This window comes from Alligator sinensis, unplaced genomic scaffold (genome assembly GCF_000455745.1).
Source record: "Alligator sinensis unplaced genomic scaffold, ASM45574v1 scaffold388_2, whole genome shotgun sequence".
Taxonomy (NCBI): Eukaryota; Metazoa; Chordata; order Crocodylia; family Alligatoridae; genus Alligator; species Alligator sinensis.
Genome location: NW_005842102.1, coordinates 1,885,861 through 1,907,118, shown reverse-complemented (window position 1 = coordinate 1,907,118; position 21,258 = coordinate 1,885,861). Strand labels below are relative to the sequence as shown.

Below are 21,258 nucleotides of genomic sequence, written 5' to 3'. Positions count from 1 at the left end.
ATATATATGAATGAATGAATGATACAGCATACGATGCTTTAAAATACTATGTCCATCTCTCACCCTACAAACTAGAATTCAGTTCCAGATGAGGATGGATGACCCCAGGGGTCGTTAGGTGGCACCCGTTCTAATTAAGGTTGAATTTATTTCAGATCAAGCCGAGAGAGAGTATCCCATTTTCTAAGCACTCACAAACAAAGATACCTCTTAATCCAAAACCCAACAAAGGCAAAAGGAAGCTTTTCCTCTAAGATATGAATACAACCCTAAAAGAATTACTGAGAACCCACAATGCCACAAGAAGTTAATGGGAGATGCCTGAGCTCTGCTCCTGCGTTTCAGACTCACAAACCAAAAATGGCAAACAGCAGTACCCTTGACAGATGCCCAAGCACCCAAAACACAATCACCAGCCAGTCAAAAGATCAAAGACTTGGACCTTGTATTGCAACTGCTTTTTGGGGAGGGCTTGAAACTGTCCCATGCAGATTCCCAATCTCACACAATTCTCATGTCTGGTCTAAGCTCACAGGCAACTTAAATTCTGTCCTTTTGTGGGGCTTGGATTTGAAAACTCATTCCCTCCTCCATAATCTGCTCCTACTTTTTGTCCCAGCATCAGTGTCTGCACATCAATATTGCACAGAAATGGCTGCATGCATGCCTTTTTCAGCTCATTTTGTCCCGTAGCTTCTACTGAATTTTAAGTAAATCATTTCAGATACTGAAGTCATGTCCATTTATGAACACCTGAGGTCAGCACGCCAGAAAGTTTCCTATGTTGCAGTCTCAGTTAAGAAAGAATTTCTTATGGATGCTCTGGAATTTAGCAATGCAGAAGCTGAACTCAACAACGGGGGTATGGTCTTCACCTCCGTCTTTACAGCATCACAGAGCACCAGTTTCATTTGTGGTCTCTAAGCATTACTACAGGAGAAATGTTTAAGACCAATACGCCATGCAAATAAAAAAAAAAAGAAAGACAATTCTTAAATTTGACAGTTCAAGCACTAAAAAGTCACCACCACCCTTGAGATTTCCACCCCAGTGTTAATTCACACAGTATACACACAGCATATCGCTTTGGCTAGACCTATTCTGTTTGTTCAGTACCACCATCAGCAATACCTGATTTAATCTCTACCCTAATGAACAACATAACCACACTGACACTGGCATTTAATCTTACCTTTGGAATTCACTGGACTGGTGAGAGTTTGATTTTTCAGCCTCAATCTTTTATTACCAGCTTGGGGAGAGGTCGCATTGGGGCCTTCGCCAGCATGGATACATCCTTGTCCACACATGGACTTGTATGGACCAGGCTACAGGGCCTTTGATTGCTGGGAGTGAGCGTTTTGGTCACAACTGCTAGCAGTAAACACTTACAGTATTTTAATCTGAAAACAACTGGGATAGGAGACAGCCAGGTTTTAAAGTTTTGCCAGTGGATATGTGCTCCCAAATGGTTTTACAATGCTATCTGCTAAGATTTTTGCAAATGCTCCCAAAAACATGGACTGTGTTTTTAAAAGTGCAGTGAGTCACGTCCCTTGTTTCGACTACCAGCAAGTTTGCTTTCAAAAGCAGAAACCCCCAAAAATAAATAAGCTGGAGGACTGCTGGCTTGGATTATTAGTAACAGGCCACGCACCCTTTCATCTCCACGTCATCAGCTGGAGCCCAGCCCAGAGCGGCTGTGATGGAATGGCACTAGCATCTGAAGTTTGTTCTGCGGTGGTTGGGAAATAAACTGTTGGTCATGGCCCAGTTCCTAGAAGACAGATGCCCTCATCACAATCTACCAGCACAAGTCCAGGCAGCGGGTAAATGAGAAGGAACAGATTTCAGTGCCCTCTAACCTTTGAAGACAGCCCCTGCAGGGCACGGGTGCAATATATTCACAAGGAACTGCGGGTAGGTGGGTACTGCTGTGGCCTGGTTGCATGCCCATTTTATGAACGGAGGACCCTGGTCTGTCAATCTGGCTCCGCTCACAAATGTTAAATTCACGTAAATAAGTCATTTTTAAAAGGACCAAATTAGTTGAGCATAATTCTATAAAGTTATTTCATTTGTTTTTGCTCCTGCTCATTTATTCCAATCTGCTGCACCTTCCCTTGGAGAGGTTATTAGCTCTCTGCTAATGGCCGACAGCACTCATTTAATTCTCCTTAATGAACGTATGACTGAGTAGCGGAAGCCATTATGTAGGGCTTAATAAAGGGCGGGAAGGAATTTCCTAAAATTTATTGCCACAGGCTGCTGCTTGAAGATAAAATAAATGGTAATTGCTTGGAACAGGGAAGAGGAGGATGATAAAACGTCCATAGATATGAGGTTAAAAAAAAACAAAGAAAAAGAAAAAAAAGAAGAAAAACACCCCCCAAGTGTTACAAGCCAAAATCTCAAAACCCAAAAAAGCAAAGAATCAAGATGGCCACCTCATACTTTTTTTTTTTTCTTTTGATGTTTGAGACATTCCCTTTGAACAGGGATTCTGGCTGATGAGCTTGATCTCAACTGAAAGGATTAATTTGTGACACTTGAGAGAGAAGTGTTCACCTACAAAAGAGAAAGAGATGGCATTAATTCAGATGGCATCTTATGAAAGTATGATTTATAGACAGGGACAAGATGGCAGTATCTGAGGATGCTTGGAAGGCAATCTTGGATTATGCAAACAGCTCCAACGAACACGGTTACAGCAAGAAACGGTCCAAGTCCAGCTCCTTCCCATCACCTCTGTCCTTTCCTTTCACCACTGTTTTAGTTTGAGCACGGAAGGAAATAAGGGAGCATCAGACCTGCATGTTATTGTTTCTGCAATCTCTGTTATTGTTGGTAAAAAGAAAAAAAAAATCAATAGACTGAATAGAAAAGAAAGGGTCTGTCCTGGTACTCGGAGTGCTTGTCCTGCATTAACGCTGCAATCACTCTGTCATCCTCTCCGTGAACTCTAGGTCAACTCTCAACAACTGGCAAGAACGAAGTGGAAATCAGAGACTCACTCAGTGTAATCGCCTCTGAAAGAAAAGTACAGGTTTTCAAAACTGGGCTTTTTATTATAAAAGCTCACCATTTTTCAGTCTAGCTCCCTCACTCGCTGAACTTCACCCAGACAATATGATCAAGCCATACAGATGAGTCAGAGTGAGAAAAATTTGAGCAATACCTCTGGACCAGAAGGCTGGTTTTGTAAGTATGGCTTAGGAGGGTGACTTCCTGCAAATCACTACCAGGGTTACCTTCCAGTTCACTTACCTCCGACTACAGGATGACTAAGAAAATAGACCACGGGCCAGAAGCAGAGAAATGCATTTTAATTGCAAGAAGTATGGGGTTGAGAGAGCAAGAACTCACCCCAGAGAGAGAAATACAGAACCACCTCATTTATAACAAACCTCTGTGGGACCAGGAGGAAGGTTCATTACAAGAGGGTGTTTGCTATCCTAGAGTTAGGCAGCGTGTTGCATCTTCATGAAAGAAGCGGTTCCCGATGTTGAGATTCTTAAGAAGTGGAGGGGTTGTTATGAGGTTGCGCTGTAATGCAAAAGCCACACACGCGGGTCCGTAAGCCCTACCCAAATACAATAAGGGACCTAACAACTGGCTACACAGAGTCAGAGGAAGCAGCAGCAGGTTGAGTGGGCAAGTCATCCAGTTCCCTTGATACCAAGATGACAGGGGAAATGAAGGGAGCCCTATCCCACTTTCAGCAGCCAGTCAATGCACCCAGTAGCTTGAAAAGTAAAACCTTTCCCACTGCCTTTGATCGTCTTAAAGGAGTGAGAAAAGGGGGCACAAGCTTAATTTCTCTTCTAAATCTGCTGTGGGGCACTTGAATGCAAGCCAGCAGCTTCTACAGCAGGTGATAAGAAATGAAACATTTTCCTTTTCTAGACAAAAAGTTTCTTTCCTTCACCTGGACAATAGGATTTTTCATAGCTCTGGAGGGATAAAAATAGGAAAATAAGTGGCCAACCTACAGAGAGGAGATAAATTGGAGGACAGAAAGGAGCTGCTCCAGGAGACAAAGCAACAGTTTGGAAAAAACAGAGAAGACATAAGAGAGAAGAGTGGTGAGGAACTGCAGGGCAAGCGTGAAGTATCCTTTACCTAAGCAGGGGCAATGCCCTGTAATTAGAGAGGGACTGGGAAAAGCACAGTAACATTCACAACCCAGCTGAGATCAGGGAAGAAAGAAAAGGCTGGATGCAACAGCCACTTGTTTTTTCAGCAACAGCACAGGCTGTCCATTAAAGAGTAGGTGGAATAGGGCAAAGCAGGAATCAAGGACCCCGGGTCATCATTTTTATCTGTGGAACACAACATATCAAAATAACAGGCAGCTCTATCATCCAGGCTGGCTCGTAACCACCCACGCAGCAGGAAGCGGGACAAGCGCTCTGGAGAGAAGCCCTGAACATTTCCTCCCTGCTCCCTCCCGCCCCTCTCTGCCTTTTACTTTTACTTTTTTGTGCATCTCAGGAAACATCCCAATGCAAAACGGTCTTCAGAAATCGGGGTCCCCAAACTGAACCTTTTCAAATGCCCCAAACACCACTTAAAAGAAAAATCAATGTGCAGAGAAGCAAATATAGGAAGCGTTGTTAACAACCGGATCTAATGCATTAGGAGTCAAGTTCAGCTTCAGCCATAGCGACGGTCTACATTCAGGAGAAAACTAAGGCTGGGCTTCCTGCAGCGAGGTGTCCACACAGGCAGAACCTGGTGCCTGCACAGAAAATGGACTTTAATGGGACTTGCACCCAGAGAGATCTGCAGAGAACACGTGCTCTCAACTACAAAATTGGGCTCACGCCTGGTATAACAGGAGGGGCAGCAGGTCCAGCCTAGCAGAGTTGGGCAGAGAGGATTTCCACAAAACCTTGCCATCAGGCTTGCTCAGACTGCTTCACTTATTGACATAAAATTCACAGGGGGTGTTTTGAAGGAAGAGGACTTAAATAAGCAACTGTCTTGAGTTTTTTAGTCCGAGGGACATTTATCTGGCTGTGGTCTCTGGAGACAGCAAAACTACCACGTGTTCTGCAGCTGCCCTAAAATAAGGCACCTGCTACAATAAAGGGGCAAGGAAAAATACTTGAAGTTATAACTGGGCCATACCTCCTTCGTGTCACAGTGCACTGCCGAAAAGGCACAGTGGCTTAGTCAGGTTAGTAGCTGGCACAGTTCTTCAGGCAAGGAGTGGGTTTGTGGTGCTGTATACCAAGGATGGGGACATCTGGCTCTGAGACTAGGGTTAAGGTGTATGATTGGGTTAGGGAGATCTCTACCAGCTACTAGCTGACCCCTAGCCAAATGTACCCTTTTAAACAACCCCAAAACCATAGCTTGGAAAGCCTAAAAAACTCCATCCCAACCTCTAGCACAAACCCTAGCCCAAACACAGAGCCCTACCAGCCACACTCCTTAGACAAGTATGGTGGTCCATACCAACTCTACCCAAAGAGTGCTGCAAGCCCTAGCTGCTGCAACACTAAACCTACCCGCAACCTTATCCCTAGTCTGGAGAGCCCAACCAGTAAACCTAGACCACACTGAGCCTTAAATATCACAGCCTTAATCCCAGCCCAGGGAACCCTGTCCGCCCCACATCTAACCCTCCCTCTTTGGGCCCTAGCAGCTCTAACCCTAACCCTAGCAATACTGGCCTATAAGCCTTACTGTAACTCTGCTAGCACTCACACTAGTATCCCTAATGCTAACGCCAGGACCTTTACTAGGCCCATGGTCCAGAGAGCCTGGCTACTAGTTATCCCAACTCCAGTTCAGCCACAAAAAAAAATCTACCCTTTATCAACAGACTGACAACTTTCCGCCATCTCTGCCATGACTCACTGAGACCAGGGTGATGAGGCAGTCTTGCGATGGGATGATTCAAAGCCAACTAGTGGCCATGAATGTATATCATACCAAGGACTTCAGATCATCAGGTCCTGAAGTCAAGCTAAAAGTCCACCACATCCTAATATGGAAGCACCGCAACTTGTAGGGCTGTCTCGGCCAGAGAGCGTGGGCTCTGTGGGTGTCTGTGTTTTACCTTGACCTGTGCGTATGCAATGCCTTTGCTATTATGTAAGGCTGAATGACGTGAACTTGGCCAAAACGCTGTAACACTCAGCTACTGGGGGAAGTTAAGAGACAGAGATAAGAACTAGACGCTCTGGCTTTTTGTGTTCTCACCTTAGTCGCTTATTCACTATATTAAACAGAATGTAGCCCTTGCATAATTGCGCCTTTTGCTTCTTTCAATGCTTACCTGAGACCAAATGCAGTGTCGATCTTTGCTTTAATGTTCTTCAAATCTCGTGTCCTAGGAAAAGCTTTTATCTGGGCTGTGAAGTTCCCCACTGCTATTGAGTGATGTCTGGCTTATCACTCCCACAACAGCTCGTCCGCTGAAATGACTTGCAATGCCTGGGCTACGCAGAGTCAACCGCTAATTACAGAAACCCAAATGATTATACAAAAGTGTTCAAAGCCAGCACTTGCCTCCAAAAATCCCACTATTATTATTCTAATCTACCCTCTGCATGGCTCAGATTATCTGCTTAAATAAGAAATGTTATTAACATTGCAGATGCTGTTAACCAGTCTGACGGGCTTTATAGCTCCGGACTTTTTCAGTCCCATTTTTGCAGCAGGTTCCAAGCAAATTCTCCTGTGGTGAGCAGCAAGGAAGACAAAGGCTATCGAACACTATCCCGGTCCTCCAACAAAACCCTGCTGCTTTGTCTCCACTCTGCAGAGGAAGCAAGGAAACTAAAGGTACAATTAGTTTCAGCCTGGACTTGGCTGTACTGGAGAAAGGACTCCAAAACCACTTTCACAGCATTGGAATGGCATAAACCCTACTGATAAAACAGCTTTTTTTCCCCTCTTTTGGATAATGAGTATGAAGGGCTGAATAACCAATGACTGTTCCCTCTCTGACAGCAAAGCAATGATTATTAAGTACTTTAATTACTCCAACACCTCGAGAAGGCACAATGGGCGATAGCTGGGCAGTGTTTATTAAAAAAAATGGACTGTACGTAACATGAAAAGTATGTAGGTACCACTTTTAGCAGAATCAACCACGTCTTGAATACATAAAAATTAGAATAAAAAAAGAACCTTAAATTCACTCCCCTTTCCTAGTCAAATAAGCTATAATTTTAGAAGAAATTATCATTTGGCTTTTAATTTGATACTTTTCACTGGAGCATGCCAAAGGTATTTGCAAACATTAAGTATACCCAGATAACACTTCTTTCCCTAATAGCCACTGCAATCATTCTGGTTGAACTGAAACGTACCTTTTAAACCAACGTTACACTTGGAGAACCATATAGAGAATATGAAGAAGGCTTACAGCTAGTAAAAATAATGGACAGGCTCGCTCAAGTGTACATATTTATAGCCCAAACTGCTCTGCTGAATACATTAGTTTCTCTCATTCTGACAACAATTCTCCCACCCAAAGACTTGAGTAAGAGGAGAATATTCCAAGGATACACAGTTTAACTTCTGTAAGGTCATAAAAGAGCATGATTAGGAATGCAACTCTGCTAATATTTTTGCTGTCACCTTAATCGTGATAAAACTTCTGACGTTAAGTCACTATTAATAGTGCAATTAGATACCAAAGGTTGACTCCTGCAGTAGCTACATCCCTGCCATCCTGGAGACAAACGTTTAAATCTTCAGAATTGCTGAAATATTTAAACCCATCTCACGTTTCAGGAACATAGGTTCTGTTCCTGAAACATAAACCTATGTTTCAGGTACATAGGTTTCATGTACCTATGGTACTGAGGGACCACGGTACATGAAATATAATATACACAACTTAGAATTAAACTGAAAGAGATATAATACTTTAACAGCCAGTTTAACATAACTGAAAAGGGAGGGGAGGAAGATCCCATGCCAGCCACAGCAACCGAACTGAATGCAGTGCTGGGAAGAAAAAAAAAAAGCTAACCCACACAGTATGTGTTACCTCTGTCATTTAAAGCAGTGGTTCTCAAGCTTTTTTGTACCAGGACCCACCTGTAAACCCCGATGGCCAGTCCTGACCTGGTGCCCCTCAATCCTGACCTGCTGCCCTGCACCTCAATCCCCCCAGTGTGTGGGGCAGAGGGTGCATGTGGGGGGCTGGAGCTCTGCCAGCCTGCAAGGAAAAAGCCATGGTTTCCCACATTTTTCTCCTTTAAAAGGAGAATCTATTTTTAAAGTTTGTTCACAACCCTTTCATATATTCTTGAGACCTGCTTTTGGGTTGCAAACCACAGGTTTAAAAACGCTGGTTTAAAGCACAGAAGAATGGACTTCTGTGGGGCAGAGGTAAGATCCTCCTCCAAACAGCAAAAGCACTGGGCTTGCAAAACCTACAATGCAACTATTCAGTCATAAAGAGAGAGGGAGTGAAAGGGACTGGTCATCAGAAGGGAGATTTAAAAAGCCACGATTCAAAGGCTTTAAAACTAATGATATGAGACTTCAGGTTCAACAGTTCTATAATAGTTTAGTGCATCTTAAATAATTCAATAATATTAGAGTGAGAGAGAAAAAACATGACTGCCTAGCCTCTTTCTAACCCTGCACAGTGATTTCTACCCCAAATCCTAGCACTAGCCCCAGCTACCACCCAAATTATGTCCCTCTTTATAAAGGGCCAAGGACTATTTTGTCGAAACAGGAATCATTTCAACTCCTATGCAAGATCCAGAAAAGACATCTAGTGGCCAAAGGATCATACTGCTGGTTTTTAAATTTCTTGCAGTTCATTTAAAAACAAAAAATAATCACAAAAGTTTAAATAAAAAGTGACACCTAGAGTTGACTTTACCATACAACATCCCCGCTGATAATTGCTGCAGCCGTACCAGAAACGGAGGCTATCAAGAATATAACATGCGGCCCCTTATTGGCTCATTAGGCAGATCCGGCAGTCAGCAGAGATGGCCTTTTGAAAACATGCAGCTTTAACAAATAAAAAGGAAGCACTTTCAGGAAACCTGAATGGCTTCCAAGTTAACACTGTTGTGCCTTTATGCCTTTATTAGGCTGATACCCACAGCTTTGACAAAACTGCAGCGCCAATTCTTGGAACAGATAAGGGGCTGCCAGTGATTTAGTGGTGTGGTGATTCCTATACCAGTTTGTACCAATTTCATTTCTCCTTTGCAAATCAGTAGCTTTGGGTGTGCAGTAACAGGTTGACACAGTTAACGGATGGCTTTCTCCTTCAGCCCCTTACACAGCAGATGGGTGCAGTAAATAGCTTCCCCTGGTGCAGCATTGACACGAGGAGACGCAGGGAGCAGGCACAATGGCCTTCACCCTGCCAGCTGCACCTCAAATCTGACAGGCAGGAAACAGAGCAGGTCAGGGAAGGGGGGGATCCCGCATTTCGGTCAACTCTGCCATCTCAAAAGCCAGATGTTGAGCATGTGCCACCAAGAGGCAGCAGGCACGGAAAATGTAACGTGGTCCTAATCATATACATTCCCAGAGACCACAAGCCTGTTCTTTTTTTTCTTTATGTCAAGTTAAGAGCACACATCAAAACAAGGTTGGGTACAGTTGAGCTTTCAGGAGAGAAAGGCACTAACAAAGATTTGCTGTACAGATGAGACCGTGGAGCACAATATGGAGAGTGCTTTAATTTAATGGAATTGACATAGCGGTGATAGGGTAGGAGAAAGACATGGTCCAAAACACAGTTCACTGCAGCACTATAATCCGAACAGATTCAAAAACAAAAGGCTTCAGATAGTGATAATACAACCACCTTGGTTCTTTACTACTTGGCATTAATCATCTCTAATTCAATTCCATTTGCTAAGTGAAATCACCGGGGCGGAGAGGATGCAAGACAGATGGGAGGTCTCTAGCAGCACAGGCTGAACTCCAACCTCATCTCCAGCAGACAAGATCAACTGCACTGAAAACGGGGGAATTAAACTACTATAGGACTGCAAGAACAGACTCATGCTTTTCCCCACACAGAACAAGACTCCAAGGAGACGCATCACAGAAAGCAAACAAGAAAAGCAAAGGCCGGGCAGATGTTACTTTGCACAGCAGCCTGATCTTAAGGAAACTGCATTAAGAACTCTGTCCTGCCAACAGGGATGCCATCTAGACCATAGTTTCTCAACTGTACGCATACCCCTGGGGGTATGCGAGACACAAGCAGGGGGTATGTGGGTACCCCAACACTCTCTCTTTCACTCTTTTCCTCTCAAAACTATGGCAAAAACATTGGTGCGCCGCGCATAAAAATTCCCAAGTAATAATTTGGCGTTCAGTCCTCCTAGCTTTGGGCAACATCACTTCTAGCCCAGGTACATACCTGAGTTGTGCACCCCTGGTTTAAAAGGTGGCAACCCTCTCCACACCAGATCAGACATCTGTCATATCAAGGCCTTACATTACTCTGTAAATATAAAATCCCCCGGAAAATTGAGTGTTGGGGTACTTATTAACATTTTCAGAAGTTCGGGGGGTACTTGCTACTTAAAAAGGTTGAGAAACACTGATCTAGACAGAGACTCTAAGAAAATGTTGGTACAGAAATCCTCTTAGAGCAGTCAGCAGAGTGCCAAAAACACCTGCAACCTCGACCTGTAAAATGTTGGCATACCAGGGGAGTCATAGTTTCATAGTTTCATAGTTTCAGGGTCGGAAGGGACCTAATAGATCTTCTAGCCCGCCCCCCCGCCAGGGCGGGAGAACAACCCAAAAACACAAACAAAACCACTCACCCTAAAAACAAAAACGGGACTCAAATGAGTCCAGCCAGGTAAGTATCCAGCCTCTTCTTAAAGATCCCCAGGGTAGGGGCCAGCACCACCTCCCTTGGAAGTTGGTTCCAGCTCCTAGCCGCCCTGACTGTGAAGTAGTTTTTTCGGATGTCCAATCTGTACCTCCTCTCCATCAACTTGTGCCCATTATTCCTTGTTATGCCAGCAGGGGCTAGGGGAAACAGCGTCTCCCCCAAACCCTTCTGGTTCCCCCTAGTGAGTTTATAGACGGTCACCAGGTCCCCCCTCAGCCTTCTCTTGTGGAGGCTGAATAGGTTCAAGTCCCGCAGTCTCTCACTGTAGGGTCTGCCCTGTTGTCCCCGGATCATGCGGGTGGCCCTCCTCTGGACCCTCTCCATGTTGTCCACATCCCTCCTGAAATGGGGCGCACAGAACTGGACACAATACTCCAGCTGCGGCCTGACCAGCGTCGCATAGAGGGGGAGGATCACCTCCCTGGCTCTACTCGAGATGCACCTGTGGATGCACGACAAGGTCCGGTTAGCCCTGCCAACCATGACCTCGCATTGTCGGCCCATGTTCATCTTGGAGTCAATAATGACACCAAGATCCCTTTCCGCCTCCGTGCTCTCAAGTAGGGAGTTCCCCATCGTATAAGTGTGCTGCTGGTTCCTACTACCCAAGTGCAGCACCCTGCACTTGTCCGTATTGAAACGCATCCTGTTCCTGTCTGCCCACCCCTGTAACCTATCCAGATCCTTCTGCAATCTCTCTCTCCCTGCTAGCGTGCTCACCTCCCCCCAAATTTTGGTGTCATCAGCGAATTTAAACAGGTTGCTCTCCACCCCAACATCAAGATCGCTGATGAAGACATTGAACAGCGCAGGGCCCAGGACCGAGCCCTGAGGGACTCCACTACCCACCTCCCCCCAAGTCGAATATGATCCATCCACCACCACCCTCTGAGTGCGACCCTTCAGCCAATCTGCAATCCATCTGACCGTGTAGGCATCTATGCCACAGTCGCCTAGTTTACTAATTAGGATGGGGTGAGAGACGGTGTCAAAGGCCTTGCTGAAGTCCAGAAAGACTACATCCACCGCGACACCTGCATCCATGGCCTTTGTGACCTGATCATAAAAGGCAATCAGGTTGGTCTGACATGATCTCCCCCTAATAAATCCATGCTGATTGCCCCTGAGCATCATCTCGGATGCCGGCCCATCACAAATGTGCTCCTTGATGATCTTCTCAAAGAGCTTCCCCAGGATTGAGGTAAGACTGACGGGCCTATAATTGCCCGGGTCCTCCCTTTTCCCTTTTTTGAAGATGGGGACCACATTAGCTACCTTCCAATCGTCTGGCACCTGGCCCAAGCACCACGATCGCTCGTAGAGCCGTGCCAGGGGCCCTGCAATAACCCCAGCCAGCTCCCTCAGCACCCTGGGGTGGAGAGCATCCGGACCCGCTGACTTGAACGCGTCCAGCCCCTCCAGAAGCTCTCTAACCCGGTCCTCCCCAACCTGAGGTCTGAAGGCGATCCCCTCGCGTCCGGCTTCTATCACAGCAGGGAAGTCCCGGTCCCTGCACAAGAAAACGGAGGTGAAGAATTGGTTAAAGAGGTCCGCTTTATCCTCTGACGCAACCACCAGATTGCCCCGCATATCCTGCAGGGGCCCCACATTACCCGGCGCCTTCTTCATCCTCCCAATATATTTGAAAAAGGACTTTTTGTTATCCTTAATCCTGGACGCTAATCCGAGCTCTATCTCCGCCTTGGCCTTCCTAACAGCCCGCCTGCAGGCCCGAGCAGAGGAGGTATACTCCTCTTTGGAGATTACACCCCCCTTCCACCGGGCGTACGCCACCCTTTTGGCAAGCAGGCATTCCCGGACACCCTTGGTGAGCCAGGGGGGCTTTTGGACACTCCTGCCCGCCTTGCTTCTTGTCGGGATGGACACCCCTTGGGCCCCGAGTATCGTTTCCTTAAGGAACGACCACTCCTCTTGGACGCTGAGTTCCTCTGCCCTCAAGGACCCCAGTTCCTCTCCCACTAATCTCCTCATCTCACTGAAGTTGGCCCTCCTGAAGTCTAGGGCCACCACCTTGCTGCGGGCCCTTGACACTCTACGCTGGATGGTGAATTCCAGCACGCGATGATCACTATTGCCCAGGTGGTCAAGAACCTGGAGGCCTCTTACCAGGTCGTCGCCTGCGGCCAGGACCAGGTCCAGCAGAGCATCTCCTCTGGTGGGACTGTGCACCTCCTGAATCAAGTGGAGGTCCTGCAACTCGGCCAAGAACCTCCTGGAGCGGTCCGTCCCGGCTGACTGCTCCTCCCAGCAGATGTCCGGGTAATTAAAATCGCCCATGACAACTACATCCCTTGCTTTTAGTGTCTCCGCAAGCTGGCCTGAAAATTCCCTGTCCAGCTCCTCCTCCTGATTGGGGGGTCTGTAATAGACCCCCACCGTCAAATCCCTCTCGCCTTGCCCCCCCTGGATCTTGACCCAGAGCACTTCAGCTCGCCCTTCCCTGAGTCATGAGGGGTCTGATCTTTGTTGTGGCCCCTTCCCTGCCATCTGCCCCAAGGCACATGTACCAAGCAAAATGTCTGTGTGTGCCATGCTCTGGCACCCATGGTGGTTGTCTATCCCTGTCCTAGAGCATAAAACTCAGCAGTGTGGGAGGATTTGTACCAGATGCATACAACTTCCACCAGCTTGAACAGATGTTACACTGAGCATCCAAAAGCAAAACCTGGGTGAAACTCAGACGTATAACAAAGAACAATCATGATCCATAGTGGAAAAAACTTGGCTTTTTGGAGTTTTGGTTGCTAAAATTCTTTGGCTGCTCATTAGTTCTGCATCTTCCTTTAAATCAGAACCGCATGTTATTTGGCAAAGGGGCTGACAACTCCTACAGTTTAATCCGACTTCCACCAAGGCATAAATAAGATTTGAGAACACAAGGAACAAAACTTAAGCAGTAGCTACTGGAAGTCCCCCTGTAACTTCTGATTAAGCTGGTTTGTACATCCATACAGCAAACCTCCTCAGCTATTCACAACAGATCTTTTTATACCTCTTTTTCTAAGACTTATTGCTACTTGCTAGTGTGCAACAGCAAACCAGCCTCACAAAAGACTATTGGATTGAGACACTGGCTCTCTTTATACTGGTATCAATAGATATTGTACATAAAATGCAGCCCCCCTCTGCCAAAGAGACAGTGGAAGGCAAGTATGAAACAATAATAATTCTCAGAGAATGCTGTTTTCAGGAGTATATTTGCCTTTACTGTATTAACCTTTGTTTGTGCCTGTATTAACATACATTAATCAGAACAAAAGAAGAAATAAAAAATACCCCATAACATACTGAATGCAACCTAGCATGTGGTTGGCACCATCCTAGTGTGGCTGCAGCACTACACACACACACCGAGTACCATCAGCATTACTGAAATCCATTCACAACCCCACACTAGATTTCAAAATTCTCAGTGGATACAGCAGCATAGGATAGCAGCTTAATCAATTTTCTTCCCACATTGCACAGGTCTTCTGGAAAACTCAAGTCTTGCAAACTTAAACAGGAATGCAGATGATCTGCACTCAGTTAATCAGTCCTTGTTTGACATCTTGTCACCAAATACTAAAAAGAAGTCATGTTTACAGCCACAAGCGATAGCTTTGACATGAGGATGCAGCAGCAATAAGAAGCGCCGCATCTAGTCTATACATTTTACATTACCGTCTGGAGGCCCGACAGAGAGAAAACTCATTGTTCTAGGCACTGTACAGAGAGAGACTGTCACCTCCTTGCGGCAGGACAATTTAGACAAACAAAAAATACACAGGATTCAAGGTGGGACAGAGGCTCAGGAAAGCAAAAGAAATTTGCCCAAGGTGACACAGAAAGGCAGTGGCAAAGGCTGGGATGTAACATAAAAGTCCTGACACTGTCTGATGCTCTATCCACAAGAACAGCTCAGCTCCCTGCCACACAAGGCTGAAGCTTTTGCATTTTCTCTTTAAGATCACTAGTTTGTTGGCCTATTCTGAAATGCACGGGATAAGATGACCACTTGCAAGCACTCATTTACATTCTAATAAACTGCATCCTCCTCTTACCTCCCTGTGCTGATTTTCTCATGTGAGATTTCTAGCAAAAAAGGGTAAATAACAAGAATGTAGATGCAGTATAATGTATTAACGAAAGCCTGGCACTCCGGCAATGACCCCGCCGTCATCATGAAAGAGACGACCTGCTTGAGCACAGCCAGTTATTGGAGATTAGTCAGTCTGCAAAACAGCAGTTTTTGCCCAGGAAAAGGATTAGCCATTCCCCATTACCTCCTTCTACACCAATGACTGGAGAAAAACAGTTTAGCTGCTCTTAGGGCTCTTTCCTAACCTATTCTAAGCCTAGCTGAAGTGGTGTAGAGGGAGGTTAGTGAAACCTACTGAGTATTTGGTAGCTGGAGCAAGACAACTGGAGCAGAAGCTTTGTAGGATAGATGGGATAAGTGTAGGATAGATGTAATCAGAGTCAGCAGACAAAGCCAGCTTTGGGGTGTGGCATACACGAGGACAACCCTGTGTTAGTATTAACAGCACATGAGATTTGGCTGCAGAGTTAGTGCTCTCAATGCTGGTCCGGGTGCCTCAGCACCACCTAAACAAGTATGGAAATTACAGTTCAGAAGCTGCCAATTCTCCAGCCTAAGAGGGCGAGTGCAGTTTATCCTCTCAGAACACAGGATGGAAGTGGTACAGGCAAACTTCAAATAATGGACTTGCCCTGAACGGACATTAAAGGTACAATCCCAAGTGAAAGGTCTGAAATGGAATCAGCTGAAGCAAAGCAGTTCCTTTTAAGCCTCAATTTCTGAAGCTGACAAGCAATCAGGGGGCTGGTCCAACCAGGAACAGTGCCAGGAGAGATGCAAGATTGCAACTACCTGGGGCTTTCCCATTTGTTAGTTGCCTTTACCAGACTGTTTCTCACGTGAAAAGGGCCTTGGGTGAATGTTCCCATACACGGGCAGCAGACACCTCAGTAAACTTCCCCTCTCTCAAAAAGATCCTAAAGCTGGAAGGCGCGACCAGAAGCTTTTATCATTACTACCTGCTCCAGACCAACCAGTCTCCAAAGCTGGATTCTATCCCAGCTCTGCCTTTAAGGCCAACTTTGATAGCATCACAACTGAAACAACGAACAAAATAAATACACGTCATGAAATCAAGTTGTTTGCTATGCAGGAGCATAAACTTCTGGAAAGAGAGGAAATGAAGATGTAATTAGTGCTCACACAGCTGTGACACCAGCATGTTTGAGCCCTGCCACAGGACACCTGTGACACACACTACCGCTGCCTCCGAACAGGGCCAAACGTAAGGAAGTTTGTAAGGATACTTCCCCTCTATCGGGCACTGGTCAGACCGCAGTTGGAGTACTGCGTGCAATTCTGGGCGCCGCACTTCAAGAGGGATGCGGATAACCTGGAGAGGGTTCAGAGAAGGGCCACTCGTATGGTTAAGGGCCTACAGACCAAGCCCTACGAGGAGAGACTAGAGAAACTGGATCTATTCAGCCTCCGCAAGAGAAGGTTGAAAGGTGACCTTGTGGCTGCCTATAAGTTCATCACGGGGGCACAGAAGGGAATTGGTGAGTATTTATTCACCAAGGCGCCCCCGGGGGTTACAAGAAATAATGGCCACAAGCTAGCAGAGAGCAGATTTAGACTGGACATTAGGAAGAACTTCTTCACAGTTCGAGTGGCCAAGGTCTGGAACAGGCTCCCAAGGGAGGTCGTGCTCTCCCCTACCCTGGGGGTCTTCAAGAGGAGGTTAGATGAGTATCTAGCTGGGGTCATCTAGACCCAGCACTCTTTCCTGCTTATGCAGGGGTCGGACTCGATGATCTATTGAGGTCCCTTCCGACCCTAACATCTATGAATCTATGAAGTAGTCTGCCCTGCCCCTGCCCCTGCCCCTGCCCTGCTCCACGGCGGGTACATATCTGCTTCACTCTCATGCATGCCTTTAGCACCAGACTTTCACTCACCCTCCACATGCATCTCCCTGCTGACAAGCCCCATGGAAAGACCACCTCTACACTCTGCTATGAATTCAACCTGTGCACCAGAAGCACCACAACCTCTATCCTTCAGTCACACACACAGGGATCAGGTGCAAGTCATACTACTCTCCCTTCTAACTCGCCTCATGCCAATCACAGCTGCGCCAACAAATCCCTTCAGTCCATAAACACCTAACACAGTAAATGTAGCTCAGGCACTTGCCAATGATTCCCGTTGATTAGTGACAATGTGAGGGGAGGCAGAAGGCTAAAGCTGCATCAGGGTGGACCTCACCTCTATTTCCAGAAATCTGAACTTGAACCAGGAGCTGAGCTACTTTGGTGCAAATTACAACACCCGGATGGCAGCAGTTCCCAGACAGCTTTGAGTTTCAAACCACATTGCTGCCTGCAAAGCCCACTTCTCTGGGGTACAGCACTGCAAATACTAGCATAAGCAATTCCATTTCTGTCAAGCTCATGACCTCATAAACTGTAATTCCTCTTAGGGTCACACCCTGCAGTTTGGGGACCGCTACCCTAGGGATACTGTACCCTGCACTAACTCTGAACTGCCACCTTGCTCCCCCACCCCAAAACTGCCAGCTTTATCATGGGCAGAACTCAGCTCTGAAAGTGGTTCCATTGATTTCAGTGGAATGGTTTATAAAAACAAGGCATTACCCACTCTAAGGCTGAAAACCACAACGTATATAAATGCTTGTCTGACACGGCGCTGTTCTTTCACGATCCATGTACACTAACTTGAAGCCTCTGTCTATATTTTTACCCTTAGCTGTTTTTTATGACACACCCCAAACAAGCACTGGAATTTACATGAGTATGGAGGCAAAAAACAATACAGCCACCAACTTGTTGCCTGCTGCTTACAATGCAAGCAAGTTCAGTAAATTGCCTGTTGGTTAAATCAGTGGTGCCCAACTCATCTGGCCCCGTTAGCTGGATGGTGGCACAGGGCCAGATCTGATGGGCGGAGTGCGTCTGCGAGGCAGATGAGTGGCACAGAGCCAGGATGAAGCCCTGATCTGGCACGTAGAATTGTGTCATCAGCCCCAGAGCTCCCTGCAAGTCCAGAAATCTGGTGGCAGGACAAGCCGTGGCAGCGCCAATTGCCACACCTCCAGGAACCAGGGTAAGTAATGCAGCCACCGCTCCCCCCGCCACCGAATTTCCAAACCAATGGGGAGCCCTGGAGACCAGACTCTGTGAGCTGTACCTCACCCCTGGGTTAAATGCATAAATTGCTTAAGTGCAGAGGAACTCTTTAGCCTCACTGCTTTGTGACATACCTGTTCAGTTTAACTGCACAATTGGTGAGAGGACTAAAGTAGTCTTAAATTGGCACAGTCAATGCCAAGGCTACTATTAGAGACATCAGGTCATCTGAAAAACAAGGTAACCAACTTTAGTGAGGTGCTTATAGCTATGGGCAGGCTGTCCCTGTAGTAAAATCATTGTTCCCATTGAGTTGGGTATGTGCCAGTACCAAGGCTACGCTCTTAAATAGAGTGTGCTGTATAACGAAAATGTTAAAGAGCAACTACTTAAAACAACTGTGATTTTGAAGAATTAGAATCAGATCTGTTTCCATAAAACATGACCTCCAGCTGCGTCTCATGAATAATATTTTAAATATTAATTATTCTCTGTTCAGAAACCAAGAAGGCAGTAAAGTTGGATGATAGCACGTTTTCTTTTAAAAGGCAAGAATCACAGTTTGAGAAAGATAAGGAGCACCAAAGACTACCACCAATTCCTCCTTGCTGGTTTGTTTCCCAAGAATGGCATGCAATTCATTCACAGAACAGTGTTTTGTAGGTCAGGTTTCAGCCAGGAGCTTTTTAAACAGCCTTAACCCATAGCAGAGATGAACAGAAACAACAGAGCAGACTTAACTATTGTCTGTGTTGCTGAGAGCCTCTTCAGATACTCAGAAGTAGAAGAGAAGCTTTCCCTCATGTGGGTAAGTGAGACCGTACTTCTGCAATCCCTTAACAGATGTACTGAGAGTCATGATGGCCTCTTTCAAGTTATATTCTTTTTTTAATTAGGACACCAAGGTCTCTGGTGGACATATGGAGTATGGGTATCATAGATACTCCTTTTCCTTGCAAATGTGCTAGGCTCTCCTGACCTCAGGTCATCCTGGCAAAAAAAGTTACCATCTGTCTACTCCTGTTCGATGATCAAAAAGCAGGCTTGCTGCCTTGTCTGGCAGATCAAAACCCTGAAGCTGGGCAGAATATTGCGTTGCTTGTAGTTAAGTGCTTTGTTGCTCACTCTGGCCCATCTGACCTTGAAACTGTCTTGAAAAGCACAGAAGCAACAGAGATGGGGAGGGTGCACTTGTTTTTCTTTTTTCCTTTCCAAGGTACTGAAGCCTTGGCTTGGAGTGTTCTCATAGCAAGAACATGCCACTGATAAGAGGGCTGGGTCAGCTCCGCTATCGCCTAGCTTTCCACGGTTCAGCTTCAGTTAACAAACAATTGCTGTGCAGTGATCAGGCAGGGAAAAATAAGTTAGTTGGGACTACTCTGATTGGTTTCAACATGTCAGTATATCTGCAGCATCTCCTGCTAAGAACCCTATTGAATTCCTTGGTCCCATTGAAAAATTAAAATCATATAATAAAGCCATTTACCGAACAAACCTCACTCCGCAGACTTCATTTTCACATCTTCACCTGGTTTGGTGTTTTCTGAGAAGACAAATCTAGCAAAGTTTTCTACTGGACAAGGATGATAATGTTACTTTATTCAGCATTTTTACCCAGACAAACTTGGTCGTGATCTGTTTCTTGTCAGAAAGCCGTAAGTAATGAGAGGTCTTAAAAGAAGCAAAGAATTCGAAGTGCTAGACAAATGAGGAACAGTCAAAAAGTTTCTTTCTGCATCTACCTTTTAGAAGGGGCCCTATTACCTTAAAATTTAGTCAGCCAAAAAATCTGAGTTCAAACGATGAGTTATGGATATTACCACCCTCTCCCCCAGGCTGCACTGACCATTGGCTGTCCCGTGACTGGGTGCACGGCGCAGTCGTACAAAGTCCCTCAAAAGTCGCTGTCCTGAAAGTGGGTCCATGTGTGCAGAGCCCTATACCTACAGGCATCATCACACCAGGAGACTGGCCTAGCTGGTGACCCAGAGGAAATGAAACAGAGTGATGTCCATTCACAGGGGAAACGCACACATACACACACTTCCAGGCATCACAAACATACCCACAGAAGTGACAGCCTCCCTTCTAAGCACAATCAGAGGTTCACCAGGACACGTATTACCAAACTAGTTCACGTCCTTTAAATACACAAGTGAAAAGATGCAAAATATTCTCTGACCTTAGAGGAAAAGACAGACTCTCTTTTTTAATTTACTAAGAAGCTGCTTTCCCTGCATTTAAGCTTTATAATAACGCTCCCTTCCCCAAGCCCACTCATCAGTCACGCAACTGGGAAACAGGAATTGAACATACCAAAATATTCTCAGGCACTAATCACACATAAGCAGCAAAAGACCTTGACCTCCGCTTTTTTTAACCCCTTCAACAAGCCAATAGTGCGCTGTAGAGGCCAGGTCAACTCAGCCCCTTACCATGCTCCACGAAGACATTGCAGTGAGGGCCTCCATGCCTGGATGACTCCTTCTTCCCTGCTCCCTTGATGAAGTGCAGGGCAGGCAGACTCGGCCTCCTTTGGTCCCCAAGAACTTTTCCAGGCTGTTGCCCCATAAAGTAACGCTGGGCTGCCGCTCCCAGGACCAGAACAGTTCAGACACAGACAGCCCCGATCTTCCAGGCTGGGAGTTTTGCAGGAAAACGAGACGACCGAGGAGCAGGGGGCTGCGTTCACACCATCCTCCAAGCAAGTCACTCGAGGCGGAGAGTTCAGTCAGGTGCGCGGGTGCTCCTGACACTCGGCGAGGCCGTGCCGGTGGCTCGACGTGAAACCGTGCACGGTAACGAGATGGCTTACGAAAGCGTCAAGGGGCCCGTCTACAGCAGCTCGTCCACCGGGCGGGACGAGAATGAGTTCATCTCGCCGAGCACCGGTCACCCAGGGCAGGAGACGGTCATTCCCCCGCAGTCCGGGTCCGCGTTTCTTTTTTTCTTCCTTTTCTTTTGCATAGCATTCAGTGAGAAAGGCCAAAAAAGAGGCAAGGAGAGTGGGCGGGAGGGGGGGTGGCTTCAAGTATTGGGGGGCGCCAACTCGGTCACACCAGGCTCGTCATCCCCGAGGCGACCGCGTCGGACGCTGGCCCGCGGCTACCTGCACCACCGGCGCCTCGCGCTCATGGCGGAGCGACGCGGCCGGGCCCCCCCCCTGCCCCGCTCACGAGGGCCGCGGGGCGGGTGGTGGGGGGCCGTGG

The 21,258-nt window shown here is 46.5% G+C and overlaps 1 protein-coding gene across 2 annotated transcripts in view; it reads right to left on the bottom strand.

Annotated features, from left to right (window-relative positions):
• Positions 1-21,252, bottom strand: part of ABL1 (ABL proto-oncogene 1, non-receptor tyrosine kinase) — a 98,913-nt gene extending 77,661 nt beyond the window's left edge. For both annotated transcript variants that reach the window (XR_003094236.1, XM_006024377.3), the window contains exon 1: positions 20,485-21,252. Coding sequence is in view for 1 of the 2 variants with exons in the window: in XM_006024377.3 (XP_006024439.1) it covers positions 20,485-20,620 (136 nt within the window). In the remaining variant the exon portion in view is untranslated. The remainder of the gene's footprint in view (positions 1-20,484) is intronic.
• Positions 21,253-21,258: the final 6 nt, after the last annotated feature.